Source organism: Gallus gallus, chromosome 8, assembly GCF_016699485.2.
Source record: "Gallus gallus isolate bGalGal1 chromosome 8, bGalGal1.mat.broiler.GRCg7b, whole genome shotgun sequence".
NCBI lineage: Eukaryota > Metazoa > Chordata > Aves > Galliformes > Phasianidae > Gallus > Gallus gallus.
Window position 1 is genome coordinate 13,258,068 of NC_052539.1, and position 17,552 is coordinate 13,275,619.

The window sequence follows — 17,552 nt, forward strand, 5'->3', positions numbered from 1 at the left end:
CCACCTTCTTGTTGATGGTGGACAGCTGAGTTTGACAAGCTCAGATGTAACTTCTTGTCTCGCCTGCAAGTGGAATGTTCACCTCCCATTTGCTTACTAAATAAGTCTGTAGATAGAGACTTTGGGAAATAACACTGCTGAAAATAAACCAAATCTGCAACAGCTGGGTCAGATACACCAGTCCATCTGCAGTATGCTACTCCCTTAACCCTTTATTCAGTTTAAATGCAATTTCTCAAAAAAACTTGAAAATCCAAGGAGAAAATATTCAACAGCAAAGGAAAACATTACATTCATTTTAATAGTAGTCTACTTTTCTACAAAAGTTTGCTATAATGGAAACATGAGGCCCTGATCTAATCTTATCATATTATTAAAAATAGTTAATATTGAAAAGTAGATAAGAACTCATAATTTGAGCTGTTTATACTCTTAAATTACTTGCATGTTCACCAGTTTTATTTTTATAAAGGGGACGTGTGTGTGCAGAGTTCCTAGTGGAAATTCCTGGTGATGGTTTCAGCTGTGTACTTTGTTATTCCTCAGAACTATATGCTATCACTGCTGCAGTATGGCTGGAGAATAAGACTGGAGAAGAGTTAAAAAACAAAAGCAGTGATATAAATACACTGAGATAAACTGTATCTCTAAGAGTATTTTCTTAGTCTGAATTTATTATAAGTAAGCTTTGGGGGAGGAAACTCTGAGTTTAACATAGAGTTCTATCTATGCTGAAAAAGGAGAATGAGAAATTCATTCTTGGCAGTCTTCAGCTAAATAGCACTAACTTCACATGTGGACTGTGTCACTGTTGGATATGTTCCTGCCAACATATACCTTCAAATTTAATCAGCCCGTGTTTTTTGTCTGGAAATACCCACTTGAGTCATGATGTAATTCCTGAGGTTTGTCTTTTTTTGCCTTTTAAAAACTGTCTTTTCAAGAAAAGATTTACTGGTGGTTGTAAAAAGGAGTAAAACTAAGGAAATAATAAAATCACGCAGCAAACAAGAAACTCCCACAAATACAAGAAATGTATTTTGTTCTTCCTCAGACAAGAGCAAAAAAAAAAAAGCAGTCCCAACTGAATTATCTAGATTCACATTTTTACTAATGTATACAATCAGACTCTATGCTTCAAGTGCTATATAGTCACCTATATGCTACAAAGTGAGTTTATGATGCTACAAAATCAAAATATTATATTTTATTTTCAAAACTTACTAATAAACAGTTTGCAAAAGCACTGTGCTTCCTGAAAGCATGGAGAATATGAGAGAGAATGGTAACCGGCATTTAACACAGTGCAGTTTGAATTATGAGCCGGAATAGCACTAGGGCATTACAGAGAGTCTCCTGGTGAACTGGAAAGCCACATCCCCTAAACTTCCCTCTTTCCGATGCTGTGTCATCTGCTTCTTCAAAAATCCGGTGTCTGTCTCTCTCACAGACTTTTCACTCACTGCTGCTGATGAGAAAATATCCCATGCAATATTTCCGCCCAAAAAAAGAACAAATGGAAAGCAAAACTCTGAGTTTTGAAACAAAAACTTAGCACGCAATTACGGTGCTGATTGCTTATGTCTATAGAAGTGCTGATTGCGTATGTCTATAGATGCTTATGCGATCTACGGTCGCTCATTCTCTGAGAATGAAAAAGCGAGATATTTGGTTCTTCATATAAAATACATGCTGCAGAATTTCAAAGTATCAGTATCAAAGTATTTGAAATAGATGTTTTTCAGAAGGCTCATCTGTCCAGCTGGAAAAGAAGAGATGGTTCTTGGACTAGTTTCTGCCACAGAGTAAATGCAGACTCATAGTTAAGCACATATGAAATGAAAATTCTTTCATTCTTACTAGCAGCAGAGCATACCTACTGGTAGTGGCAAAAGTGAAAATGTGCACATATTTTTACCACATCACAGAGACATATTAGTCAACATGAGGCTGGGTAAGTCTGCAACACACAGTCAGTGCTGTATGGTTTACAGATGTTTCATACCTGGAAATCATGATGATGTTCTAAGGATTTAAGTCTGGATATAAGTAGGAAGGTTTTCTTTAGAATTTTAAAACTTAATTCCCATGGGATACGTCGAGCTGGCTGGCAAAAGGTATCATTAGCTGATGACTGTTTCCTTTGTAGAGAGGTACAGTTCTTAAGGAGAAAACAATATCCAGGTCTGTACATTTTAAGCTTGCTAATGAGACAGTACTGTTGCCGACAGATGTAGGTCTCACACACAACTCTAAATTTCATATACCCTGAACTTGATTTCCTTCTCCTTTCCATGGTGAAACTAATTCCATAAAGCTTAAGTCATATAGTGAGCATTAGCAAGAATATGTCCTTTCAATAGAGTTACAACTATGTAAAGTTTCCAAATGAATACTGATGAATTAGAAGTAGGTGATTTAAAACTCAGTTCCAAGATCCCCAGGTTCAAACTTGTTATGAACCACATACCATCAAATTATAAATGTGGCTTGCAATTGAAAACCGTTCTGATAACTTCTCTCAAATCTGGAGAGAAATTCTGCTTCTTCAGGACTGATCTGCCTCAGTGGTACAATGAGAAACGTCACAAAGTTTCTAGACAGATCAGTGTTTGGACTGTGAAGCTAGATATATGTTGAAATTTTATTGCTAATATAGTTAGACTTGTGTAGCTTTTCTGTCCAAAGACTTTGCGTATAGTTGTCTGCATATTCCTGTTATGCTCTTATAGGTCAAGTCACTTACTTAAGATATACAGGAAGAAAAAAGTTAGAATCAAATGTTGTTAATAAGAAACATGTCATGTATGTATTATATTAATTATCCTTGCATCTAAAAGCAAATTATTGTAAAAATTTCTCCTAATGTATACATTTCTCCTGCTGTTCTGTAGCATATATGAAGCTAAGTGTACAAAAATAACTCTATCTTGTATAGCAACATTTTAAAAGTTATTTTATGTATAAGGTTTTAATTTTATTTAATTAAAATTTCTCCATTGTACTGTACAGTATCAGTTATTTTCCATTTCTATACTGACAGAGAGAGAATCTGGGAGAATTAGTGAAATACTACTGGATGGAGATGGAGAACCCTGCTGGGTAAAAGGCCAATAAAAATACAGCTACAAGGGGAATCAGTTGCTGAGCAAAAGCTATGGAAATGTGTCGAACAGAAGGCAAAATGCAGAGCTGCTATAGATTCGAAGTAGTGTGTCAGTTTAAAGTAACACCATTCTTATCCACAGCACTCCTTTTCTGTCAGGGTTAAATCAGGACAATTCATGAATGTAAGCTGCAAGTGACAGAGAAAATAGAGATGAATGAAATGACTAATAAAAACTGTTCTGTCTGCCTCTCTCAAATGGGAGTTTGCACCACTGATCACTGGCATAACAACCAAAGAGGTAGAACAACATTCTTGGCAGCAAGAAAATGCGCTTCTGTGTATTTCTCCTTGTTTCTTTTAGACTCTTTATACTCTTCTTAAAACTATGCCATCAATGCTAAGACCAAAAAAGTTCCTGTCTCCATCCTTTCTTTCAAGTAGCACATAAAAGCTTTTGTGAGTCTGGTTCATCATGTTTCTGGTTAGACTGAATCACTGAGCAATCCTTTAGTCAAACCATGAGCAAAGCAGCTCACATTTGTATTCAGAAAGTGTCTGTGTTCCAGTTCTTGGAGCAAGTTCCTTTCTCTCCTGTGAGTATCACAATCTTTATAATGTGTAGGAACTACCACAAGCAATGAAAGATCGTAGGGACATAGTTTCAAATTGGACACAAGAAAGGAAGTCTGGACACAAGCAGAACTATGCAGCAAGGGTTTAAGGTCTATGCCAAGAGCTTGAAAGCCAAAATCTGGCCTCTCTTATTGCAATTTCTCCTCTCCTGTTTAATCATTGTGTCTGAATGGCAGTACTATTTGTTTGAAAAGGTAACACCTCAGGTTCAAAGGACTGCTGAATTCTTCCCAAGATTTTAAAATTCCAAGGAGATATAACTCAGCTGAAGACTCTGCTGCATGTCAAGAGTTGCCTCTGCCAAGTATGCCTCTCAGATTAACAGGAGAGAGGGAGAAAAGGATCCTGTGAAATATTTTAAAAATGTAGTCCCAGATTTACTTTGCCCAGCCCTATTTCATGTTTTAATTACAAGACTTGGAGCCTTAAAATTCCAACCAGATTAAGAACAAAGGAAAGTAATACTCAAGATTGGAATAAGGTGCTATAGAATTCTGTGCTCCTTTTTAATGAAGCATTTCAAGGAAATTTATCAGGGCTGATCATGAGAAAAAAAAAATGTAAGAAAATGGAAACACTGTCACAGAAAGCAACAGGAGAGCCTTCAAGGAGATAGGAGCTCGGAAAGAGATGTCCAAGATGTTCCTTCTGGTAGCAGTGAGAGTCGGTACGTCCCACTGTGATTTATATGATGAGGAATAGTAGCAGGAAACAAAGCTTGATCTGATGTTCTTTTGAAGTTTAACACCATGGAGAAAGAACAATCAGAATTGGACTCCACATCAAGTTTTCAAGCTTAAAAACGTAGACTATGTCCAGCTGTTAGTAGAATCATTTGAAAGTACACATTTCTTGTGAGCAAAATCTTCTGTAATTTCAGAATAAACAAGCTATTCATTTTCAGTTCTTTTTTTCTAAAGCAACCATTCAACCTACAAACTTCTTTCCTCTATGTACTTTATATTCCACTGAAACACACTGATGAAGCTCCTAACAGCAGCTAAACAAAGAACAGTGTTTCAAAGTTAACATTTTTGAATGCCAGAACTCAGGCTCCACAAGAGACCCTAACTTGACTCCCAGCACATTAAAAACATGTAAAGATACAGTTGTTTTTAAATTCCTGGAGACTTTTGGGTTTGGATGTTCAGCACTTTACTACGAACTGCAGAGACTTTCTAGCTAAAAGCAGGTTACCAGAAGTTTCACCTCACCCCTGCTTTACTAACTCCTCTGATATGGTGAAGGAATGCATTTGGATGCTGGCCACTTACAGGATTGCTCCACACACAGGAATGTGATTGACGCCTTAGTTCTCATGAGTTTTATGCTGTAATCATGTTCTCAAACTGGCTGAATTAAAACCGTTTATGACTTTCAAATACAATGACTATGTCTGGAAAAGACCAGTGTAAACTTTTTCAAGAAAACCACTTCAGAATGTGTCTCTAGAGCAGACCGATGATGTTTCTTATTCCAGTGTACTGGACAGCTAAGAAGCTAACTGGTAATAGCAATGCCCACGGTCTTTGTAGGTGAGATACACATAAGCCGACTTGAGAAGTGGAGAAACCATTTCAGAATCACACAGTGAACCACAGAATCGTAGGGTTTGGAAGGGACTTCTGAAGATCACTGAGTGGCCTTCTATGATAAGCAACCAACCTAGAGGCCTTCTATGATGGTGTAAGTGCATCAATGGACAAGGGAAGAGACAGCGATGTCATCGATCTGGGCTTCAGTTAGGCCTTTGACATGGTCCCTCCCAACATTCTTCTCTCCAAATTGGAAGGATATGGATTTGATGAGTGAACTGTTTGATGGATGAGGAACCGGTTGCAAGATTTGGATTTAAATTTTAAGCTAGTTCTATCTCAGTATAGCTTTGTTATTTTCTGTTGCTACATGTGATTTAATAAAATCTCAAATCAGTTTTAGAATCACAAAATAATTTATCATAATTTAGGTAAAAACAAAACCAGAGATAAACAAGAAAGTGACTTTACTGGGAATTTCATTGGTGTGGAGACTTCAGGAATAAACAGTTCTCTGTGTATAAACAACACTGCTCTTAAGTATACAAGTTGTTTCTCCATTCCATTCCACTAATCTAATGACATTGATTACCACAAGCATCAGAAAAATTACACTAATTCAGTTTCTGTACATCAAAAATGGGTCTTGATACCAAAACCAACTCTGTTATATAAATCCTCCTACTCACAAGTGAGATTATACAAATTTTGTCAATATAGCCATTTTTATATAAACTCTAAATCTGTAATCTGCTTGTAGTCTCCTTACTTGCTCTGGCTTGATGTTCAGCAGTGTAACACACCTCGGTGCAGAACGTTCTCACAGATCAGGTACTCAATTTTTAGACATGTGTGAAGTATCTAAATACTGAATTCCATTTTCTGTTTCCTTTATCTTCACTGGAGATTTCTAATAGATATGAATTTTTCTCTGCTTAAAAGAAAAAAAAAAAAAAAAAGGAAAACATAATCCTGTGACAACGTAACAAAACAGAAAATGGTATAAAATCAAGATATCGTACGTTCCTGACTTCACCACAGACTTTCAGCGTACCCATAGAAAAGTTGGGTAAATACAGTTTCCTCCCTATGTATAAAATAGTTGTAAAGCAACCCCCAATAATAAAATAATCTATGTTAGTTGATAAGTTTGAGACATTTACATGCACAGGCAGCAAATGTTGTTGTAAACTTGCTGTCATTTCAAGATTTTGAATGGTCTTTGCCTTTTAGAAGCTTGACTGGAACTGAGAAAGATTGAAAGAACAAAGAACTGTGCTGTGTATGCCTTTGTCCTTTTAGAAGCTTGACTGGAAGCGAGAAAGATTGAAAGAACAAAGAACTGTGCTGTGTATGCCTTTGTAGTACTGTATTTGACAGGGCAGCTCTGCAAGACAAACATTAAGATACTTACAGAAGAAAGTACCATATCAGAGACTGCTCCCTAAGCTTCAATTTTATCTAATTAAATATAATTAATTGCTTATGTAAATTCATTACCCAGTAATACGAGTCACTGAGACACATTAAAGAAAGATCTTAAAAGTCAACCAAAAGGAACAAATATTAGAAGCAGTTCCATTCTGGAAAAAGCTCTGAGAGATTTTGAATCTTACATAGGTGAATTTTTCACTGTTGGGCATGACAACATTGCTGACTTTTATGTCAGCATGGAATGATGAATGTTCTGTAGCACTACAAAATTTCAAAACATTAATAAGGATTACAAAACATTCCGTAGAATGTTGGGAAACTATCAGCATATGGAAACTGATCTGTTACGGATGTCATATAAAGCAAATGATATATGACGGTACAGAAAGCATATGATGCTGAATTTGCTTTGCTAAGCAATAAGGTATTAGCTATCTCTAAAGCTAACCTGTTTAGAGATCTAGTACATTATATTACAGATTTAAATACACACGTCTTCCCCAAAACCAGGAGTTTCATAGATTTAGTTCTCTTTTCTCCTCAACTTTCCTACAGTCAATGTGTGGTTTGCTTCCATGATATCAAAGAATGAGATTTTTTAGGGTTTGCTCCTAATCCGGCAAACTTTCCCAACAGTGAATTCCACTAAGCTCACCACAGGGACGCAGAGTGGAAACAGTCATCTCCTTGCACTGAGGGAGCCAAGCTGCTACTACTGTGTGATTCCCACACATTCAATAAAGTCACACTGAGCTCCTGGCACTATCCTGGTAGAAATCTCCAATTTTTTTCAATATTTAATGGATTCGTCTGACTTGCATTAGATGTCTGCACGAGGAAAAAATGGATTTCACTTTAGGTGAGATATTTTTCTCTGCTAATTGTAACATGAGCAGAGGATGACTATACCAGTTGTAGAGATATACACAGTAGATGCTTACATTTTGGCATTCCAATATGGGAGCCAAATTCTAAACGTTAAGGGAAATTTCCAGAGGTCTAAGTCAGCATAATGCTTGCCTGCATGGAGCAACATATTGTTAAAGTAAGTGGGAAATTTTCTGTCTTAAACATGCTGTTGAAATACTGTTCATGTGGCCAGGAAATATGACCCAGAGTGCCTCCATCCAGTGGCCAGCTGCACAGCAGCCACCCGGCCCAGAGGCACCAGCCCTGTCAGGCAGCGCCGGCTTCCTCTCACTTCCCAGTTTGCCTCCTGGAGTTGGGCAGCACAGCCGTTCTTATCCTTCGGTCAGATCTGCTTCATGGCTTGATGGAAGGGGAGAAAGAAGAGCAGAGGCAGCAACAGCAGCTTTTCTCTGCCTCAGTGCTTCTCCCCTGTCTGTCATCCCCTTCTCTCATCAACCTTATCTAGCCACACTGCTCCCCCATGCCCAGCTATCAAATTTTCTCTTCAACTTCCTTCCCTCAGCACAGCTAGCTTGGCACAGTTAGCCCACCACCCCTGCTGATCCACACACACCCTTCTGTTTGGGCCCTGCTGCAAATGGCAGCCTCCTTGCCTCGTGCCACAGCACCCAACAGCACAGCTGAAAGCCTTGCATTGCTGAGCAGTGGGAAATGCTGCTGGAATAAGGTAACACTGGTCAAGGTGGTTATTCCAGACAGCCTGGACGGTTCCTCACCTCTCTCTCCGGTAGAAGAGGTCATGCCAGAGGAAATGGGAGCAAGGATAGGATGTTGAGACTATGTCCATAACACAGCCGACCTGCTTCCCCTCTTTTGTGACTGAAATGCAAGGACATCTAACTGCAAACAGAGCTTAAAAGTGATGTGAGGTTTGATAGAAACACCTTTTTTTTTTAGGTAAATGGGTCCCATAACTCTTTGTAATGTCCTTTGGAAATCATCTATGATTTTATCACATGACAACCTTGAAAATCTAGTCACACAGGATCAGGATTCTGCACAAAGCTGAAAGCATGCAAGCTTTTAGGCTGAGGTAATGTTGACATACAGCTGCAAAGAGAGAGTGCTGAAACTCGACAAAAACAAGGCAGAAAAATCAGGTGTGTCTGGGACTTAGTGAAGGTATGCTGATAATTTAAAAAATCCAGGGTTTAGGCACACCTTGAAACACTCGATGTGATGGAGGCTCTGGTTGAAATTGCCATTGTAGCCGGATCCATAGGTGTTTATTTTACATTATGAAACAGAACTGATTGCTTCCGTCCAAGTGTACACTAAACATGAAAATTAAAGGCAATTAAATATGCAACTTCCCTATTAGTCTTCTCCTACACATACTTTCCAAGTGTAAGACCTTGTAAAAACCATCATCAATACAGAAAGAAATGTCAGCGTAACACTGCAAAATGCACCTACCCCCTTGGTATCCATACAAGGTTCTACCACACCGCCTGTTTCCCACCTTCCCAGCAGACATATCCCGAGCTGAGTGCGAACACAGCTCCCTCTAGAGCTCGAGCATTAGACGAAAGCAAACCTTGAACCCCAAAACTTGGGTTGAGCGCCGGGCGAAGCAGCACGGCGGGGAGCAATGAGTGCGGGTAACATCGGGGGCACAGAGCCTGAGACAATGACGGCAGGCAGACATTCAGCAAACCTGTCCGAGATACCTTCCTACCTGTGAAAATGACATATCTTCCTAACGGCTTTGTAGGAAAAGCATCCATCTGGTGTCTGGTTTACGGGAAAGCTGAGGTACAAATCCCCAACAGTGTTTGGGGATTTTGTGGGGGGGGGGGATTGTTTATTGTCAATCCTGACAGACGATCCTGGCAGCGTCCCCATTAGCCGCGCGGAGAGGGCAAGAGCGAGCCCAGCAGTCGCGTTCTGCGTGCTGAGCCGAGGCCGGACAGACGTTTGGCGCTGCAGAAAGTTCGGACCTGAGCCAGCCAGCCCAACGACGCAGGACCAGCGGCAGGAGCACCGCCCGGCCCCAGCAGCATCCCACCGTGCGGCCAGCGAACGGGAGCCGGCGGCGGCACGCGGGCACGGGGACCCTCAGCAGCGCGGCGCCCAGGTGGCTGTGGGCACGGAGAGGCGTTCCCCGGGGGGCCGCGCCGCCCCTTCCCTCGGGCCCCTTCCCGCAGCGGGCCGTCCCCTCGCAGGCTCGCGTCCCGCCTTGTACAACCTGGCATGCCGTAGCGCTTCCTTCAGCAACCCCCTCCCGTCCTCTCTGACCCCGCGCGGGAGCCAGCCTCCCCCGCTCCCACTGCCCGCGGGAAGTTCCGCCTCCCGCACATATAAGTCCCGTCGGTGGCTCACCGCGCTTTATCCCCGTCGCGACGTCGCCGAGCCGCTCCCTCAGGATGCCGCGTGCCCCCGCCGGAGCGCGGGCCGTGCTGCTGATCGCGCTGCTGTGCCGCCTGGCCGCCGCCGGTGAGTGATGGCGGGAGGGGTGCGGAGGGGGTGGGCGCGGGGCTCAGCTCTCGTGACAGGGCGGCCCCGAGGGAGAGCGGCCGCGAGCGGCGGCCTTTGCCCTCCGCCAGAGACTTCGCGCGTGGCCCGTGGGGCGGGGGGCAGCGGCTGCACTGTGGGGCCGTGGACAGCGGCGGCTCCGTCGTTCAGCACCGCTGGCGGGGCGCTCGTTCGCCGCGGGTGGTTCGTTCCTACGGGAGCCCCGATGTCCGCAGCCGGGGGGCTGCGGGGCTTCCCAGCGGCACCGGGAGCGAGCGGCGAGATTTGCTTCCCCTGTCGCCAGGTCTGAGCTAATCGCAGCGGCGGAGGAGGCCACATTTAGGAAGCAGTGAGGGCATGGCTTAGCGCAACGCTGGCTTCGCAGAGGTCGCGGAGGTCGCGGCTCGCCCCGCCGCGCGGGGTTTTCCGCCGCGCTTTCCTCCGGGGCAGTTCTCCGAAGTGACCCCTCGGCGCGGGGCTGGCCTCGAGGTGTCCGTGCTCGGGGCAGCACAGCGTTCTGAATAGTTTATCTTCCCAAAATAAATCGAAGGGGAGCCGAAGGTAATGCCTTCTGCATTAGAGACAGTCGGGGACTGTGAAGCACAGTGCTGTTGTTTGGGGTTCAGACGCTCTCATAAGGGTCTTCCAGATTTTGTAAGCTCTTAAAGGGGTGTTGGATCAAAAAGTAAAGCGAGGACTCATCTGGAGTTACCTCAGCAAGCTCGGAGTTAGAACAACAGCGAAAGAAAATAATTTTCTTCTCATGTTTCTCACTTGTGCCAGAGCACATTCCTTCGGTGAGACGGCCCGAGCCCGAAGGGCAGGACCGGGCCTTTCAACCCAAATAACTCCCCTGAGCAGCAATGAGCAGCAATGCTCACTTTACCTAAACAGTGAGTGCGGGCAGTCAGCAGTTATGTATAACGTGGCTAATGGCACTCTTTGCTCTTTCTAAAGGCAACCCAGAACTACCAACGGCAGTTAATATAACTTGGTCTTCAATCAATTTTAAAACCATACTGAAGTGGCAACCAAAACCATCAGGTTACTTCTACACCGTAGAAATACATGGGTAAGTGACATGGAGGTGTGTATATCAATGGCAATTGAAGGAGACGTATCTGGAGTATTTGATTATTTCTGAGACAGAATGTATCAGGAAAAGAACTCACTTTTAAGGAAATTGACAACCCAACTGCTAGCACTTCTTTATATCCAACTGTAACAATCCCTGATTCAGGTTTCTGGTTTTGCCCACTTCAGAAATGGGAAGCTGAGCTTTAGATTGGTATTTCAGTTCTGGGGTGAGGTGTGGCTCAAGCTGCACTGGAGACGTGTGCTAGCGTACTGGAAGAAGTTGATGTTTGATCTGACATGCCATGTATTAGACACAACTTCACCTTTTTATGTCTGAACTGAGTCTTTGTTCTTTAGTCTCAGAAGGTGTCTGATAAATACGAGTCTGAATTTTCTAATCAGTGAATCACCATAATGTATGTTCAGTCTTGCTGGGTAATACTAAAGATTACCTTTGTTCATCTAGCTACTGTCAAGGCTTCCTCTGTCATCATGTTTTATAGAAGCTATGAAATACTACAGACATAAAACAACGATTAGCCTATGTGAAGTGTCTGACACCTCTGCTGCACAGAAACTTCTGTGAAGTTCAGCAATAAATCTGTGCTATTCTTAGCTCCCATATTAATTCATAGATCATTAATAAACATACCCTGAGGGGAGTCTGCATCATCAACTCTCCCACTTGTAATGAAAATGTGGTACTGTAGTCTCTTCTGTATATAAAAGTTGCCTAGAGATGAGAGCAGTCTCATGACTAATGGATGAAATACCAACGCGATGGTCTAATGTGCTCTTTTATTCTTAGGCTAAGGGAGCAATTAAATGAATAGACTTAAAAGCACGCTCTTAGCAGAGTGGCATAACCTACCTTAAGAGCTCGATCTTACAAAGAGAAGTGCAGGACACAGAACCTTATCTAGCACTGTGCGAGTTGAAATGTTTTATGAATCTGGAGTTTATATTGCTTACGAAATACTGAAGTGTGTTTGTCCAAGGTTTAGCATAGAATCAGGTGTAATTCTGATATGGAGGAACTTCTTTAGACAAGATGTTCCTATAGACAAATTGCACTCAAATGTTTTCTTTCTCTTTTATGTACTTTTGTTTGATCACCAAGATCAGATCTCTTCTGTCCTTTTTCTAAGCATTATTAGGATGCAAAGTGGCCATAAAAACTTTTTTTCCCCTATGGCTTATTCATTATTTCTCAAGTAAATCCTCTATTCTTTAAAATCAAGAGAAGTTCATAGAGGTCATGTTTCTTACAATATTTTTTTCTTGCTTTTGTAACATAATACTGCAACTAAAATTGCTGCTAATGTCTTGTTCTTAGTGACATTTGTACCTGCATAGATGCAAACACAAGTGACAGAAATGAGGAGGCTTACATTAAGTGATTACTGTACATAGCAGCAGAGCTTCCTAGGACAACTCATGTTTCTTTAGGCAATAATTTTCAGATGCATTTGTGAACAGGAATAACATTTTCAAAGTGATTTCTATATCCGTTTTTTGTTTGGTTTTCGTAAATCAACTGCAGAAAAACCCCAAAAGACAACCTTCTATAATTACCATGGCTCATGGTTTTTTTTTACTTGTTTCTACAACGTGTTGTGAAATGTACCTGTGCAGAACAGTGTTCTGCTTTTGTGGGTTTTTTTTCCCTTCTGCTTCTCAGCCTACTATACCCGCAAGGCCATTCCACTGACTGAAGGAAGTCTATACAGTTTGAGGGGAAAAATGTTTTTAGCATATATAAGTAACTTGCGAAAGTGTTCTTGGGAAGTGTTGACACTTCTTGCTTACTCTTTCCAGGCAGATGTCTGATACAAAAAAAAAGTGTGTAATGACTACAGAAACAGAGTGTGATGTTACTGATGCACTCCGGAATGTAAAGGAGACCTATACAGCTCATGTATTATCCGTAAAATCCTTGGTGGAGGATAACTTTGAAGAACCACTTTTTGCAAGCTCTGAAAAATTCACACCTTATAATCAGAGTAAGTAGAATTCCCAATTAAATATTTTAATTAGCTTCCATTCAAGATGATTTCCATTGACTTAAACAAGGTTTGGATTTAGCCTAAAGCTTTCTCCTGTAGATTCTTTAGTAGCCCTACAGATACAAGGGCTACTAAAGAAGACGACATTCAGGCACAAAGTTTTCTTTCCCTGTTGCAGAGCAGTGTGTAGGATTTTAGTCACTACTTGTTTCTCACTGCATTGTACACCACTTTATTAACTTTGTGTACTAGATACAGATACTTGTTAATAATCCTGTACTGCTTTGGCTGAGTAAACTCTTCTGTTTGAGGAGGGAAGGGAGTAAAGGGAGGAAAAGAGGAAAGAGTAAAGGGAGGAAATATTATGTAGGAAACAGTAGAAGTATAGAGCAGCCAAGAATGGGGGAAAAAAAGTTGATGCCAGTGTTTTAATTCTAAAAATGCTTCTTCAGCTATTATTGGAAAACCGGAGATCCAACACCACACACAAAAAGATTCCAAACTGACTGTTGTGTTTCGAGATCCACTTACACCATATATGTTTCCTAATGGAAGCTTTCAAAGTGTTCGAGATATTTTCAAACATGACCTGGAATACAAACTCTATTACTGGAAAGATCAAAGTTCTGGAAAGGTAAGGCCTTACTCTGCTTTTCTGCATATTCAGTAGATACATAATAGCGATATAATTTTTCAGCTACCTTAAAAGCACTGGCAGTTTTGTAGAGGACATGAAATGAGAAATGTTTTTTTCTTTACAGAAAGATGCAACAACAAAAAGCCATACATTTGATATAAGCGTTGACAACAAAAATAACTATTGCTTCTACGTGCAGGGAACCATTCCCTCTCGCAGAGAAAATCGTAATGGTCAAGAAAGCACGGTGCTTTGTACCACTGTAGGAAGAACTATTTTAGATGGTACGTATCTAGTGAAGAGTGTTGCGCTGCCTTCAGCGTTCCAACAGAAAGGCACTTCAATTTTGAATGTATTTTATATGTCCATAAAGTGTGATGCCTAAGTTATAAAATGAACTTATGTAAGTGAGAGGACGACAGACTAATGGGAAGAATACCATTAAGAGACCACCATCTTTAGCTAGCTGGAGTTGGCTGTAGGGTTTTGCTAAACTGCTTTAGTTCAGTTTTAAATTGTCTGAGCTGTTGACTGGTCACAAAGGTTTCAGGTCTCATCACTAGATTTCGGCTTTGTTTGCTTGGCTTTTTGCAGGGTTGGCTTTTTCCCCCCACTGTTTCCCTCAGATCCTCCCAATACAAGTGATCCCATAGCAAGTGCAAGTGGTTCATTATCTCTAAAACATGGGAGTGCTGGAAATCTGAATGACAAGCATTTCCATTGACTTGTAATTTGAACTGAAATTTATTATCTCAAAAGCAGATGATAAGACTAAGACTTTCTTTAGTGTTACACGGCCATGTCAGCTGACAGACTGACTTCTCATAAATATGTGAGCAGACAGTGAATCAGACAGTTTTATTCCAACCTGAGTAACACTTCCTTCAGTATAAATTCTTCAATATTTATTAAATAATATCACAATACTATCATGCTTGTTTCCTCTCCATTAGATGAAGCAACCTGGACTTTAAGTAGAGAACCTCTTATGAAGTTTGCTTTCTAATTAACTTTATAATCTAAAATATATACTTTTATATATCACAATAGTTAAATTCTACTGAGTTACAATTTAAATAAGAATCTCGTTTATTGGTACTTTCTAGCTTCTAATCTAGAAAAAAAATACCCAGTTAGAGCTGGTTTCACAGAGATAATGCAGAGACTGGGGGAATGATTTGACCTAGTCTTGGTATTTTGTTGTACTATCTAGATTAAAACCTCATGTGAACCACATGAAATAAAGCTTTACTTCAGTTCAACAAATTCATTTTAAAACAAATTCAGTTCACACTGAGGTAATCGTTCTACTTCTGTGATACTATGATATACAGAAACCATTTTTTAGTCCACTGTAAGAATTTGTAGCACTGTGACGTTGTCTCTGGTAACTGAACCTTGGATTTTTTTTTTCCCAACTCTACAGAATACGGAGCAGAAGTCTTTATCATCATAGCAGTGGTAGCAATCGCAGTCATCACTCTCACCATTATCCTAGCAGTGATCCTGTGTAAATGCAAGAGAGCAAAAAATGCAAGAGAAAAAGAACCACTTAATGGTGTCTAAGGAAAAACTGTTGAGGATACTCGGAAGATACAAAGGCAGAAAAAAGGATGAAGCCTCTAGCCTCTCTGGTACAGGAAGTTCGAAGCTAATGGATCTTTGAGTCCACCACAAGTTTTAGACAGTCACAGATTTAAAAAAAAAAAAAAGCCACAGATACCAGGAAGCCCCCGTCTGCAGTGTCTGGAGACTGGAAGAATATTTTGGTGACCTATTACAACACGATTACCCTCCTCATACATTCTTCTCAGCTAGAATCAAATGAGTCTTTGATTTGACCAGGCACTCTGAAAGTATAAGCTTTACTGAGCCAGCAGGCTTACAGTACTTGTGAGGGGAAAAAAAACACTACTTTTGAAAAATACGTCCTTTACTAATGAAAAGGACTGTTTTTCTGTTTCTATGAAACAAAACCTCTACTTATCTGACTTTCTTATGACATTATTAACTGGTGAAATGACCTGTTAGTTCAGATGGTACGAAGATGCTACTGCTATTTCTGCACTTTTTGGATAAAACTGTCTTGGTCTGTTTATCTTTGGATATATCCAACCAGTGATAAACAAAGTAGTGTATTGGTGACTCCTAATTTATGCTCTTGCAGTAGATAGTTGCTAACCATACGGAAGACGTCTGGATTACACTACACCTACAGTTCCACAGACAGGGTAGCCTGTTGGCTCCAAGTCAGTGTTAGGATAAATACTTCAGAGTTTGTGGGAGTAGTAACTCACTTCAGGCAAACAGTGAGTAAGTAGCAGTAGTTACTGCATTTCAAACTTTATTTGAAATTAAATAGTAAATCAGTTGTTTATGTATTGTACATTCAAATCATCTTGGTGATGGGATTCAGAGGTACCTTTTGCTATGACTGTTTTAATATTTATTTTATGGATGACAATCTAATTTTTATACTGGTGATACCTGTATTTATAGTAATTTATACTTTTCTAGTGAAATAAAGGTGACTGGGAAAATAAGACTTCTTTTTTTAAATGGAGTACAATATTCATTCTGGAACTCAAGTTAAAAATATGTTTAGGAAACTTATCTCGCAATTGAAGTTTACAGAAGTTGTCAGAAATCTAACCAGGACCACGTGAAATAAGCCAGCAGGGCACCTACTACCTGTAAGGACAAAAATATGAGAAGCCACGCTTCAGGAACTAACAGTGGGTTTTGAAGAGTCCCAGGTTGCTGTTCAGCTTTCAATTTGGTTAAGTGATTATTCAGGATCTACTTCTTAATCTAATGGAAAGTATATTGGACACCCATCTGGATGTTTGCTTAGGGATCCCCACACTGATAGCTGTACCACTTTTGATAGCAGTTTTCAGTCAAGGCAGCCTGGCGTTTGGCCCAAAGCTGATAACTGCTGCAACATTCTATCTATTGCTGCTACTAATGATGGGGATAAGAACCAAAACAGAAAGGAAAAACAAAGCATCAAGCAGTTGACGCTAATTGGCTGTATACTTCAAGGCTATGTATGTGCCTTTGAAGAGAATACCAACTGCATTTATGAGAACTGGTAACAAAAAAAAACTTTTACAGAATTGCATTTGATATTTGTTATTCTTACTATACAGTAAGATACTTCATATGGATTACGAGTCCTGTGATTATGCCAGAGTAGATAACAGACATTTGATTTGTTCTTGAATTCTGTTATTTACAAGGAGAGAAAAAACTTTTTACTTAATATTGAGTAATAAATGCATTTGCTGCATAAGCCTTCTTCAGAAAAAGAATCTTACACCAGCAATCAGAAGCATGAGAGTATGTGGGAGTAAACTTAAAAGCATTCCAAAGTTGTCATCATTACTCTCCTGTTCCACTTCATTAGTTTCATTCAGAGTAGAGCTCAGGAAAGGCGAAAGTTCATAGGAAAACAAAAGCCCACAGGAAACAGCATAGTGTTTATTAAACCATACCATGCATTTGATTATCTACATAGAATGATGTTATAAGTTATGCTTCGTTAGCTAGATTTTTCTTTTGCTCTCAATATGAAAGTTGTTTTTATTAAAAGAATGAAAGAAAACCCACAGATCACAAACAGTGCCTTAAATGGTGTAAGAACGGCCCACTGCTGCGCAAGTTTTGGAAACCTGTGGCATGTCTGCTCCCTAGCTACAGTACTTTATAGCCTCAGCAATGCTCAGTAACCAGAG

General features: G+C 40.5%; 2 protein-coding genes across 3 annotated transcripts in view; one reads left to right on the plus strand and one right to left on the minus strand.

The window, feature by feature from the left end:
• The window catches only part of SLC44A3 (solute carrier family 44 member 3), a 92,275-nt gene extending 82,189 nt beyond the window's left edge, over window positions 1–10,086 (minus strand). For both annotated transcript variants that reach the window (XM_046944748.1, XM_040705037.2), the window contains exon 1: window positions 9,964–10,086. The gene's annotated coding sequence lies outside the window, so the exon portion shown is untranslated. The remainder of the gene's footprint in view (window positions 1–9,963) is intronic.
• On the plus strand, window positions 9,972–16,358 carry F3 (coagulation factor III, tissue factor). Its single transcript, XM_426640.6, has 6 exons — window positions 9,972–10,077; window positions 11,053–11,167; window positions 12,991–13,175; window positions 13,631–13,812; window positions 13,940–14,099; window positions 15,242–16,358. The coding sequence occupies exons 1-6, from the start codon at window positions 10,008–10,010 to the stop codon at window positions 15,379–15,381; spliced, it is 852 nt and encodes a 283-aa protein (XP_426640.3). The 5' UTR covers window positions 9,972–10,007; the 3' UTR covers window positions 15,382–16,358.
• The last annotated feature ends 1,194 nt before the right edge of the window (window positions 16,359–17,552 follow it).